General features: G+C 40.1%; 1 protein-coding gene, 1 long non-coding RNA gene and 8 other non-coding genes across 12 annotated transcripts in view; 2 read left to right on the forward strand and 8 right to left on the reverse strand.

The window, feature by feature from the left end:
• LOC144062936 (ephrin type-B receptor 1-like) overlaps positions 1–13,574 on the forward strand; it is a 139,687-nt gene that overhangs the window by 80,908 nt on the left and 45,205 nt on the right. For all 3 annotated transcript variants that reach the window (XM_077584759.1, XM_077584760.1, XM_077584761.1), the window contains one exon: positions 13,281–13,436. In XM_077584759.1, coding sequence (XP_077440885.1) covers positions 13,281–13,436 — 156 coding nt within the window. The remainder of the gene's footprint in view (positions 1–13,280; positions 13,437–13,574) is intronic.
• Positions 2,090–2,162, reverse strand: trnat-agu (transfer RNA threonine (anticodon AGU)). The gene has a single exon. It is a non-coding gene; the product is annotated as a tRNA-Thr (tRNA).
• On the reverse strand, positions 2,337–2,413 carry trnat-agu (transfer RNA threonine (anticodon AGU)). The gene has a single exon. It is a non-coding gene; the product is annotated as a tRNA-Thr (tRNA).
• Positions 3,128–3,200, reverse strand: trnat-ugu (transfer RNA threonine (anticodon UGU)). Its single transcript has one exon. It is a non-coding gene; the product is annotated as a tRNA-Thr (tRNA).
• Positions 4,213–4,285, reverse strand: trnat-ugu (transfer RNA threonine (anticodon UGU)). The gene has a single exon. It is a non-coding gene; the product is annotated as a tRNA-Thr (tRNA).
• Positions 4,693–4,765, reverse strand: trnat-ugu (transfer RNA threonine (anticodon UGU)). Its single transcript has one exon. It is a non-coding gene; the product is annotated as a tRNA-Thr (tRNA).
• On the reverse strand, positions 5,218–5,290 carry trnat-cgu (transfer RNA threonine (anticodon CGU)). Its single transcript has one exon. It is a non-coding gene; the product is annotated as a tRNA-Thr (tRNA).
• trnai-aau (transfer RNA isoleucine (anticodon AAU)) lies at positions 5,959–6,036 on the reverse strand. The gene has a single exon. It is a non-coding gene; the product is annotated as a tRNA-Ile (tRNA).
• Positions 6,226–6,298, reverse strand: trnat-ugu (transfer RNA threonine (anticodon UGU)). The gene has a single exon. It is a non-coding gene; the product is annotated as a tRNA-Thr (tRNA).
• On the forward strand, positions 9,375–11,048 carry LOC144062939 (uncharacterized). Its single transcript, XR_013296481.1, has 2 exons — positions 9,375–10,195; positions 10,881–11,048. It is a non-coding gene; the product is annotated as an uncharacterized LOC144062939 (long non-coding RNA).

A 13,574-nucleotide genomic window follows, 5' to 3' on the forward strand; every position in this document is an offset into this window, starting at 1 on the left:
GAAAATCATGGAAGAGATGGAGAAACTTCTCACCATTTGGCTCGAGGATCAGCAGCAGCGGCGTATTCTTCTGAGCCTTATGCTCATTCAGGAGAAAGCCAAATCTACCTTTGAGGATGTCAAGGCTAAGGCTGGGGAAAGCGCTGCCGAAGAAACGTTTTCTGCCAGCCACGGGTAGTTTTCTCGTTTCAAAAAGAGGGCTAATCTCCACCATGTGTCCGTGTCCGGAGAGGCAGCATCTGCGGACAAAGAGGCTGCCGAGCGATTCCCCCAATTGTTGAAGGAGATCATTGAGGAGGGTGGCTATTCGGCTAAGCAGATCTTCAATGTCGACGAAACGGGTCTTTTTTGGAAGAAAATGCCAGACAAGACCTACATTGGCCGTGAGGAGAAGACGATGCCCGGATATAAAGCGGCTAAAGACCGCCTAACCTTAATGCTTGGGGCGAATGCTGAAGGGAGCTACAAGCTGAAGCCGCTGCTAGTCTACCGGGCAACCAACCCTCGAGCCCTGAAGAACGTGACGAAAAGCTCTCTCCCCATTATGTGGATGTCAAACACGAAGGCATGGGTGACACTCGTTGTATTTGAGGACTGGTTCTTCCACCATTTCATCCCAGAAGTGAAGTTGTATTGCCGGGAAAATGGAATTCCATTCAAGATCCTGCTGGTGCTGGACAATGCCCCTGGCCACCCCCCGCACTTGGATGATTTTCATCCTGATGTCAAAGTTGTGTACCTGCCGCCAAATACAACTTCACTTCTGCAGCCGATGGACCAGGGCGTTATCGCCAATTTCAAGAAATATTACACCCGACGGACGTACAGGATGGCCTTGAAAGCAGTGGATTCTGACGCCGAGATGACCAAACAGAGCTACTGGAAGTCCTATAACGTCCTTAACTGCGTAAAAAACATTGATGCATCATGGCGTGAGGTTACCGAGGTGAACCTCAACGCCGTGTGGAGGCCTCTATGCCCTCAGTTCGTCAAGGACTCCTGTGGCTTTGAACAGGAGGGCATCAATAAAGAAATCCTCAGCACTCTTGTCGGCCTAAGTGACAAACTCGAGCTTGACCTGCAGGAGGAGGACTTCGAGGAATTGCTTGAGTCCCATGGGGAGGAATTGAGTAACCAAGACCTCATGGAGATGGAGGCTCAGCAACGTGTCTAAGAGGAGGAGGAAGAAACACCTGCCCCCCTGAAGAAATTCGAGGCGAAACTCTTGGCCGAGGGGTTTTCGCTGATAGATAAAGCCATCGCACTCTTCGAGCAGCAAGACCCAAATATCGAACGTTGCACAAAGGTTGCAAATCAAATAAATGATGCCACACAGTGCTACCGCATCATTTATGAAGAAAAAAAAAAGGAAACTGTGCAATCGTCGTTGGATCGCTTCTTTAGGCCAGTTTCGAGTAAATCCTCCAAGGAGATACTCATCAACCCTCATCTTCTTCTACTCAACCCTCAACTTCTTCCTAAGTGTTCTTCTATTAAGTGTCTCTCGCTCTCTCTCTAACATTGTACAGTACTGTACGTATTCTCTCCATTTTATTAAAAGTTTTTTCAGTACAAACCAATGCAGTTTATTTGTATACAAGCCTTAAACATACTTATATAAACCTTCAATATACTTATATAGGCTTTAAACATAAATTAGAATACAAAATATAGCGCTGAAGCAACTTACGAACAAATTCACCTTACGAACGACCGCTCGGAAAGGAACTCGTTCGTAAGTTGGGGAGCGTCTGTACTACAAAATATGCGAAGTTTATTTGGTGAGTCAATGACTCCCTCTAAGGAAACCAGTGAGAACTGAACTCACGACCCATGGTTTACGAGACCAGTACTCTAACCACTGAGCTACAAAGCCTTTCGGTATAGGTAACATGACTTTAAAACTGCAAATTAACCTGGTACTGGCTGAACGGTGAAATCAATTTACAGTAACTGAATATATTTCATTCACAGTAACTATCAGGGTAGTGAGGAATAATATTAACTCCTAAAAACACTAAATACAGGTATGACAATGCAGTACTATGAATAATCTCCACTATATTGGTTTAGGTAAGGACTCACTGAAAGGCCCAGGTGAGAATTGAACTCATGACCCCTGGTTTACTAGACCAGTGCTCTAACCACTGAGCTACGAGGCCTTGTGGTCTAGGCAACATGACTTTAAAAAAGCAAATTAACCTGATTCTGCCTGAATATATTTGATTAACAGTAACTATCGGGGTAGTGAGGAATAATATTACCTCCCAAAAACAGGCATGACATTGGAGTAGTATGCAACTATCTGCACTATTTTGGTTTAGGTAAGTAATCACTGAAAAGCCCAGGTGTGAATTGAACTCACGACCCCTGGTTTACTAGACCAGTGCTCTAACCACTGAGCTACAAGGTCTTATTGTAGTGACAACATGACTTTAAAACAGCAAATTAACCTGGTACTGGCTGAACGGTGAACTCCATTTACAGTAACTATCAAGAGTAGTGAGAAGGAATATTGGCTCCCAGAGACCCTAAATACAGACATGACAATGAAGTACTACAAAATATGAGAAGTTTATTTGGTGAGTCAATGATTCCCTAAAAGGCCCCCATTAGAATAGAACTCACGACCCCTGGTTTACAAGACCAGGGCTCTAACCACTGAGCTAGGAGGCCTTGTTTTTTTGGTAACATGACTTAAAAAACTCAAATTAACCTGGTTCTGACTGAACTGAATGCCATTGACTGTAACAATCAGAGTAGTGAGGAGGAATATTGGCCGCCAGAGACCCTAAATACAGACATGACAATGCAGTATAACAAAATATGCAAAGTTTATTTGGTGAGTCAATGACAGCCTATAAGGAAACCAGTGAGAACTGAACTCACGACCCATGGTTTACAAGACCAGTACTCTAACCACTGAGCTACAAAGCCTTATGGTATTGGCAACATGACTTTAAAACAGCAAATTAACCTGGTACTGGCTGAACGGTGAAATCCATTTACAGTAACTATCAAGAGTCTTGAGGTGGAATATTGGCTCCCAGAGACCCTAAATACAGACATGACAATGAAGTACTACAAAATATGCAAGTTTATTTGGTGAGTCAATGATTCCCTAAAAGGCCCCCAGTGAGAATTGAACTCACGACCTCTGGTTTACAAGACCAGTGCTCTAACCACTGAGCTACGAGAACTTGTGTTTTTGCTAACATGACTTAAAAACAGCAAATTAACCTGGTTCTGACTGAACTGAATTCCATTGACAGTAGCAATCAGAGAAGTGAGGAGGAATATTGGCTCCCAGAGACCCTAAATACAGACATGACAATGCAGTATAACAAAATATGCGAAGTTTATTTGGCGAGTCAATGACTCCTGAAGGTATTATTTGATTACTATATTAAGTGTAATCTTTGCGTGTTCAAAAATAATTGAAAAATGAGATCTGATAAAGAAGCCTTCTTTATAAAGAATTTATTTTAAGAGCTCTTAAAAGACACAAGACATGCTTACATTCAAAGGTGATGTTAAGCCTCGAGTGTGTCCATATGAAAACACACAGTCGCTTTATAGATGAAAAAAGCATACTCCTCCTCTGAGGCTGGACAAAGGGTTAGCAATTATAATAGACAGACAAGTGATTTACTGACATGTTTACTCCAGTTTCGTCCAAAGCCGGAAATATATGATTAGACAGGTACTACCATGCGACCTAGACTCCCTCAGACCCACAGTGTTATCACCCTGAGAACTTGAGAACATGCCTCCCATGTGCATTCCTATCTCACCAGCTGGAAGGGAGTGAAAAGTGTTATTCATTACAATACAGTTATATGTCCAATATATTTCACACAACCATTATCACAGTTATATGGCATCTATATACTATAAGTAGATTCATAAACAGTAAAAATATGCATAGAAAATGTCTTCACTCCCTATAAGGAAACCAGTGAGAACTGAACTCACAACCCATGGTTTACGAGACCAGTACTCTAACCACTGAGCTACAAAGCCTTTCGGTGTAGTTAACATGACTTTAAAACAGCAAATTAACCTGGTACGGGCTGAACGGTGAAATCTATTTACAGTAACTATCAGAGTAGTGAGGTGGAATATTGGCTCCCAGAGACCCAAAATACAGACATGTTAATGAAGTACTAGAAAATATATGAAGTTTATTTGTTGAGTAAATGATGCCCTAAAAGGCCCCAATGAGAATTGAACTCATGACCCCTGATTTACAAGACCAGTGCTCTAACCACTGAGCTACGAGGACTGGTGTTTTTGGTAATATGACTTCTTCAACAGTAACTATCAGAATAGTGAGGAGGAATATTAACTCCCAGACACCTTAAATACAGGCATTGAAATGGAGTACTACAAAATATCTGAAGTTTATTTGGTGAGTCAAAGATTCCCTATAAGGAAACCAGTGAGAATTGAATTTATGACCCCTGGTTTACGAGACCAGTGCTCTAACCACTGAGCTATGAGGCCTTGTGATCGAGGTAACATGACTTTAAAAAAGCAAATTAACCTGATTCTGGCTGAATATATTTCATTCACAGTAACTATCAGGGTAGTGGGGAATAATATTAACTCCCAAAAACCCTAAATACAGGTATGACAATGAAGTACTACAAAATATGCGAAGTTTATTTGGTGAGTCATTGATTCCCTAAAAGGCCCCAGTGAGAATTGAACTCACGACCCGTGGTTTACAAGACCAGTGCTCTAACCACTGAGCTACGAGGCCTTGTGTTTTTGATAACATGACTTAAAAACAGCAAATTAACCTGGTTGTGACTGAACTGTGAATTCCATTGACAGTAACAATCAGAGTAGTGAGGAAGAATATTGGCTCCCAGAGACCCTAAATACAGACATGACAATGCAGTATAACAAAATATGTGAAGTTTATTTGGTGAGTCAATGACTCCCTATAAGGAAACCAGTGAGAATTGTACTCACGACCCATGGTTTACGAGACCAGTACTCTAACCACTAAGCTACAAAGCCTTTCGGTGTAGGTAACATGACTTTAAAACAGCAAATTAACCTGGTACTGTCTGAACGGTGAAATCTATTTACAGTAACTATCAGAGTAGTGAGGTGGAATATTGGCTCCCAGAGACCCTAAATACAGACATGACAATGAAGTACTACAAAATATGCAAAGTTTATTTGGTGAGTCATTGATTCCCTAAAAGGCCCCAGTGAGAATTGAACTCACGACCCCTGGTTAACGAGACCAGTGCTCTAACCATTGAGCTATGCGGCCTTGTGTCTATTGGAACATGACTTAGAAACAACAAATTAATCTGGTTTTCGCCAAACTGAAATTCTTCGACAGTAACTATCAGAGTAGTGAGGAGGAATAATAACTTCCAGAGAACCTAAATACAGGCTTGACAATGCAGCACTACAAAATATATGAAGTATATTTGTTGAGTAAATGATTCCCTAAAAGGACCCAATGAGAATTGAACTCACGACCCCTGATTTACAAGACCAGTGCTCTAACCACTGAGCTACGAGGACTTGTGTTTTTGGTAATATGACTTCTTCAACAGTATCTATCAGAATAGTGAGGAGGAATATTAACTCCCAGACACCTTAAATACAGGCATTGAAATGCAGTACTACAAAACATTGTGAAGTTTATTTGGTGAGTCAAAGATTCCCTATAAGGAAACCAGTGAGAATTGAATTTATGACCCCTGGTTTACGAGACCAGTGCTCTAACCACTGAGCTACGAGGCCTTGTGATCGAGGCAACATGACTTTAAAAAAGCAAATTAACCTGATTCTGGCTGAATATATTTCATTCACAGTAACTATCAGGGTAGTGCGGAATAATATTAACTCCCAAAAAACCTAAATACAGGCATGACAATGCAGTACTATGAATTATCTGCACTATATTGGTTTAGGTAAGTAATCACTGAAAGGCCCAGGTGAGAATTGAACTCACGACCCCTGGTTTATTAGACCAGTGCTCTCACCACTGAGCTACAGTACAAGGCCTTACGGTATCAGCAACATGACTTTAAAACAGTAAATTAACCTAGTTCTGGCTGAACAGTGAAATCCATTGTTAGTTAATATCAGAGTAGTAAGGAGGAATATTGGCTCCCAGAGACCCTAAATACAGACATTGCAATGCAGTACTACAAAATATGCGAAATTTAGTTGGTGAGTCAATGATTCCCTTAAAGGTCCCATTGAGAGTTGAACTCACTACCCCTGGTTTACAAGACCAGTGCTCTAACCACTGAGCTATGGGGCCATGTGTTTATTGTAACATGATTTAATAACAGCAAATTAATCTGGTTCTGGCTAAACTGAAATTCTTCGACAGTAACTATCAGAGTAGTGAGGAGGAATATTAACTTCCAGAGAGATTTTTATACCTAAGTATTTTAAATTACCTATAGAAAATGAGTAGTGTGGGTCCTGGCTTGCATGGTTCCATGAATTTTCTGTAATAGGTAGTAGTGTTGATTTTGTCCAGTTAATAGAAAAATCTGATAAATGTGAGAATTTAGTTATTAAGTCAAACACTTCCCCTAACAAAATAGCAGGCTTTTCTAAATAAAGTAAAATATCATCGGCATATAGATTAATTTTGTGTTCTTTTACCCCAGAGTGAATTCCTTGAATCCTTCCTTCCTGGCGTATGGCTAATGCAAGCGGCTCAATAAATATTGCAAATAAAAAAGGGGACAGTGGGCATCCCTGTCTTGTGCCTCTCTTTAGAGTAAAATTCTGAGATATAATCCCATTAGTAGTAACTGTAACTTTAGGAGAATCATATAATACTGACACCCAGTGAAGAAATGACTTCCCAAAGCCAAATTTATTTAAAACAGCAAAGAGGAAGGACCAGTTAACTTTGTCTAAAGCTTTTTCTGCATCCAATGATATAATAACTGCCTTTTTATAATGCCGCTGTGACATGCTAATAAGGTTAAAGAGCCTCCTAATATTATTAGTAGAGTGACGATCTTCAATAAAGCCTGTTTGGTCGCTATGAATGATTGTCGAAATTACTGTTTCTTGTCTAGATGCGAAAGCCTTAGTGATAATTTTAATATCAGTTAATTAGTGAAATCGGACGGTAACTTGATGGAAGGGTGGGGTCTTTTTCTGGCTTTAATAAAAGTTTAATTGCTGCTGTATTCATGTGTGGGCGTATTTAACCATTAGCTTTAATTTATGTTACTACTCTTAAGAATAGCAAGCATTAACCAGAAGTGCTTAAAAAATATAGCCGGATAACCATCCGGGCCAGTTGCTTTGCCATTAGGCATACTATCGAGAGCACTGTACAACTCGTTTATAGTAAGTGGCGCATCTAACATATCTTTATATTCAGTAGTTAACTGAGGTATATTTAAGCTACTGAAGAATGCCTCAATATGCTCAGGATTAGGCTTGTTAGTTTCTGAGTATAGGTTGCAATAATAGTTATAAAAAATGTGATTAATTTCTTCTGGTGATTGTGTGTATTCACCAGTTGTCCCTTTAATAGCCGTTATAAGAGATTTTTCTCGATTGCGTTGAAGTTGGTTTGCAAGAAATTTACCTGATTTGTTATTATATTCAAAGTTGTTGTATCTCAATTATTGTATTATAAACTCTGTCTTTTTAGATAGCATATCGTTGATTAATTTAATTCAAGTGAATATATTAAGTTTAATGAACACATAGTCATTAAATTTAATATATTGATTTTGGATTAACTTAACTCTTTGACTGCCAACCATTTTCAGAAAAGAGAACATGTGGGGGCCGGCTCATTTAAAACATTTTGACTGATCTTTCAAGGTCCACAGAAAATTTTGTGTTTGGACTATGGAATCACAGATACCAAATGAAAGATTGAACTCTCATCTTTCATCGGGAAAAAAAGTTTGTTTCTACCTTATTCAGTTTTTTAGTAATCAACAATAGAAAATGGTTAGTTTCACCGAAATGCTCTGTTTTTTTTTTTTTTTTGGACCAAAATAGGTAGAAATCAAGCTTTTAGTGAAACAATATTATTTCATGTACTCTATAATGAATTTGACACCTTTTCTTTTCCATGAATGATGCCACAAACAACTAAACAGTGCTTTACTTCTGTAAAACACTACCACCAACAATGAAAAAGTGTTTTTTGATAGCAAAATAAGTTTATTTACATTCAACAGTGTAACAATTTGACAAAACAATTTGTCAAACTATTTACAAATGTGTGCAACTGTGGCACTATTTACAATGGTGTGGATGTTTCAACTACACAGTTTTTCTTTTTGTGTGGTATATTGTGTAACACTCTCCTGCGTGCAAGGGGACGCAGCAGGATTTGCACCACAGATTAGTTTCACTGCGATTGCCCCTCCGCGTGCAGACCCTACACTTTCTTGCCGGTCTTTTTTTCCGGGGAGTAGCAGGTATATCCTGCAGTGTGTGTTTGGCCATGTTGTCATCAAGTCTACTCTCAGGATCATGATACGGTGACCCGGTGTTACGTCCTGCTTCCTCATGTCCTTCAGTTCCTATACCGGGTGGTAAGAGATGTTCTGATTCATCTTATCCACTCAATTCATGATGGCATCGTAGTCCAGAACCAGTGTCTTCTCCGTGATCAGACTGTACCCACTCCTCCGATGAATATGCATTGGACTCAGGGTACTCTTCATCGTCCGATTGAACGTTGCCTGTGCAGAAGTGCTCGGTTGTGCACCACGTTTTCCGGCGTTAGCATCGCTAGTCGGTGAGGCTTTACGACGTGATTGATGCCGCCGCGTCAACGCTTCCAACCTCGGAGTCACCATCATCATCATCAATGTGCTCTTTAGCACTGGTCGATGCTTTTCGTCTTTGAAAAAAATGCTCAAGCGTGAGCTGCTTGCAACCGGTCGCCATTTTCGCTTCCGCAGCCATTCTCCCCTCACCACTCTAGCTCCACCTCACGTCTTCTACTACTGACTCCTGCCCGATCTTGTCCAAAGAGAGTCATCGCTGCCATCTAGTGCACATAAATAGTCATTATACTAACTCGATCTGCTTGATACTTTGAGCACAGCTGGCCAAGGCTTTCCTCCACCCGTCCCCCCCAAAAAATAAAAACATAGTTAACGTCTTTTAAAGTTTTTGGCGGCACTCATTTGGATTTTACTAAATGTTATTAAACGTTTTGGCGGTCAAAGAGTTAATTCAATCGTGTGTTACCAATTGAAGCAATTTTATGAAGTTGGTCATCAATTCAATTTGTAATCTAAAATTGGTTCCACAATTCCCTTATTAGAATGTGCAGCATTACTGTGCCGGAAATTAAATATTCACCGTGAGATTTCTATTACGCCGTGCACAGATGTTCTGGCATTTCCGGACAGTTATTTTTGAGCGGTGTCGCACATCACAGTCCATCATCTACATACACAGCTTAATCTGTCCTTACATTTGTAACATTACCAGCCATAGTCATGCACTCACATCCCAGCATGTATTGTGCTGCGCTGTTACTGCGCTTACCTGTGTGAATTTTTTTTATATTTCATCTTAAGTTTTTTTACATTTCATATTAAGTCATGTGTGCTTCTCCCCTGCAGGATTGCACCTAAATTAAATAAATTAATGAGCTACTATTCAAGCAGGCTTCCCCTGCAATATTATTGTGATTGCAAAGGACTAAGATTTCCAGTTCAAGAGGGGTAAAAACGGGGAAGCAGAAGGTATCGCGGCTCTCTGCCTCGCCGTGGCCATGGTGACTCATCGAATCGGGCTCCATTGATGCAGTCTTTTTGTCATGTTTTGGTTCAGTGTGGTTGATTTTTTGTTTAGTTTTGGGTGTTCCTGTTGTTTTTGTCTGTGGTTGATGTTGATTTCATGTGTTCCTGATTTCTTCCCTTGTCTCGTTATGTCTGACCACGTCATGTCTGACCACGTCCACCTGTGTGTTTCTTCCCTTCCCATTGTGTGTGACCAATCAGTGCCCTCAGCCAATTGTGTTCCCCAGGTGTGTCTCATTAGCGTTGGTGTATTTAGTCTGTTGTTTGTGTCTGAGTCTCTGTGGGAGCATTGCCTATGTTATGTGTGGAAGTTTGTTCGGCTAGGCCGCGGCGCCAAGCAGCCTTCGTCTTCACGAGGGATGGGAAGTAATGTGCCGAGGCTTCGGAGCGTGTTTCAAGTAATCCAGGTAGAAATTTCTGAAGCCCGTGTCGAGGCGTGATTCGTTCCAGGCAAATGATGTCACCAATGACAATGAAAATTTTTTGGTCATGGGGACTGCTAAAAATAAAGTAAATAAGAAGGTTGTCCCCGGTTTGGCAACACTAATATGGAATGACGCATTATTCTGAAAATTTACGTCATTTGCATTTAGGTAAATTGCTTGTTTTGCGCTAATGGCGTACATACCAGCAATCAGATTTGTTAACCATTCATCTATCATAACAACTATCAGTGCTCCTAGTGCACAATACCTATCACTTCAGTGTCCATAAGCACAGTTCCCATTACCTCAGTTTTCATGTAATCAGTGCATCATTAATTGCTATATTTCCTACAGTATTGCAAATTTTCATAACATCACATTACCCACACAATTTTAATAAACTGATTAACTGCATGAGTGTAACAAACAAATGTATGTTCAGCAATGTAACAATACACAAAACCAATATTACAATTACATTTAAATAAAAATACAAATTGGCAACTAAAGCATGTATAAGTGTTCCTAAACAAACACTGTTGCAAAAAGGCAAAGTGGTTCAAATTACAGTTTGTGTGCACATGAAGCCTCACGAGCAGAACCTTTTTGTGAACCAATTTGATGGAAAGCTTTGAGTGTTCAAAAAGCTTCATCTGCCTATCACTAGTCTTCACCGCCAAGCAGCCTTCGTCATCACCGCCAAATCACCATCATCGCCACACCTGACCCAGTCGCCCACGTCACAGTTACGTTACTCTCGTCACGTCCAGTCACGGCCACCTTCCTACTCACTTGTCTCTGCATGTTTTAATAAAGTCTCTCACATTGTCCTTCATTCCAGTCTCCCTGCCGTGTTTCCCCGTGTTTGGGTCCACCATCTTACAACCACTCACACCCACCATGACACTTTTTAAGGTGGTGGTTTCCGTACTTAACTCCAGGTGAAAATACTTTGCGTTGATCAAACTGACTTTCAGCTGTCCTGCAACCAAAAACACAGAGTTTCCTATCTCAGGTAGGTCAACTCCATACTTGATAATGCATTATTATGCATCTTAAATGTATTCTGGGCACGGGGATTAATAAGCTTCGGCTTTGTTCCGTCAGCCCTTTTCGGATGTATTTCCGAAAAGGAAAAATGAATAAAAACAAATAAACCATACTCACAGTTCAGGGTTAGTCTCAGTTTGTTGAACCTGTTTTGTGAAATGGATCCCAGTACTCTAACTACTGAGGTACAACACCTTGCGATGGTGGAAGCATGATCTTTAAAACAGCAAATTAACCTTGTTCTGGCTTAACCGTCAATTACATTGACAATAAATATATCATCAGGATATTAACTCTGAGACCGTACTACCAAACCTCTGCAGTTTATTTGGTGAGTCAATGATTCCTTGAAAGGCCCCAGTGAGAATTGAACTCATGACCTCTGGTTTACAAGACCACTGAACTGAGGCCTTATGGTAGTGGTATCATGGCCTTTAATGAGGAAGACACTTTTGCACCTCTTCGGTCCAAGCTCACTTTCAGATAATTTCATCTCTCTCGCAATTGTTACTAAACTGCTGTCTCCTTGGGGCAAATCCATTGCCATGTGTGACAAATCAAGTGCAAATTTGCTCCCAGCTGTTAAATTTTGTGGGTGTGGTTTCTGCCCTTGCGTACAAATCCTACTTTAGTAATCCTTCTCTTTCTTCAGTATACACTGCATATATATCCATTATATAATATAGGTAATAGGTAAAAACCTTATTGATCTACTTTTTACCAAGTTATGTTGTATTTAGCTCCAGACAATTACCAAAAAGAACAATTTTACAGTCTGGTGGCTGAACATATACAATAACGAGAGCAATAAAGCTATGACATTTTATGCCAATCCAAAGATGAAGCCCATCTTGGAAATGGGACTGACTTTTGACACTGATGTCATCGTAAAATGCTTTGCTCCAGGCACAGCACAACCAATATGGATGACAATGCTGCTCTTCTTCAGAAGAAAGTTGGCTTTTCGGTGAGTGGAGCTGTGAAGAAGGCAGAGGACCTTAAACAGATTGCGGCAAACAGAGCATGAACTGAGGAACTGCACTAAAGTGCCAGTAAGATTAAAAGTCAGTCAAGCAGTCAGACGTTTTGGTGCCAGGGTGATAGTTTCCTTTCGCAAAGTGCTTATCTGATGGGTTGAACTGTTTGATCGGTGTGGTAACATTTTATTTAAAAAGCTAGAAACAATGCTATACTGAAGTCTACACTATTGTATAGCCATGGCTTTTATATAGACTCTCGCTATACTGCCTGCCACATGAGCAATTGTAGAAAAACAGGAGAATGGAATGGAAATTGATCAAAACAGGCTTTTGAGTCCCAAGGTTGTTGCATGCTGTGTTCTAAGTTAACTGTAAACAATATGATCCTATGTCTCCAATTAGATGCTCTCACTGCCACATCGCTAATCAGTAATCAGTGAGTTAATTGTAAGCAGTTTTTTTTTCTATGTTGCATTTCATTTATGAATAACTTGGATAATCACACTATACATTGTGTACAAAGAACCAATATTTAGTAGCTTTAAGACTCACTTTCCTTGATGTAAAATTTGATTTAGTGTAAGCTATGCATCCAATCTACACTGATGCTATTCTCCATTACAACACTCATATTTTCTGAGGCAGATGGCAAATAAAGAAACAGCATGTCTGCAGTTTGAATAACAAAAAAGTACTTCTTGCTCAGAACACGTTGCTCCTGAATGACAAAATTCAAAATGGGGGTGCACCATCTTTAACTATTAATAGATGCATTTCATCTTAAAGGGTACATATTTTGATTTAACAGCACTCTGACCCACATAAGAGGATCAAAGCTATAAAACTGTTGTCTAGTCGCTACAAAGAAAACTAAAAGAAAACCTTGGAAAACATGTTTGTGTATCTTTTCTTAATAATATGCAGTCACTCCAAAATACACCTTCCCTACCACAGTCAACCTAACATACAGTATTTGCAAACTTTATGTATGAACTCTTAACATGATAGTAAACTGCCATTTTCCAATTTCTTCACAGCTTGTCCACAGGGCACCTTTAAATCATCCCAGGGGCCTGGATTATGTCAGCAATGTCCACTTAACAGTCGCTCCACCATTGAGGCTGCCTCCCTTTGTGGTTGCCGGAACGGTTACTATCGTGGTGACATGGACAAACCACAGGACTTGTGCACAAGTGAGTCCCTCTATGTCAAATGTCCATACAAAAAACAAATCTGACAAAAACATAAACAAACTGATATTCTGGACAGTAGTGATGACAGTGGAACATGATGTAGTACTGTAACATTGCTAGTCAAATGTCTGACCAAAT

The sequence above is a fragment of the Vanacampus margaritifer genome, chromosome 13 (genome assembly GCF_051991255.1).
Source record: "Vanacampus margaritifer isolate UIUO_Vmar chromosome 13, RoL_Vmar_1.0, whole genome shotgun sequence".
In the NCBI taxonomy this organism is placed as follows: domain Eukaryota; kingdom Metazoa; phylum Chordata; class Actinopteri; order Syngnathiformes; family Syngnathidae; genus Vanacampus; species Vanacampus margaritifer.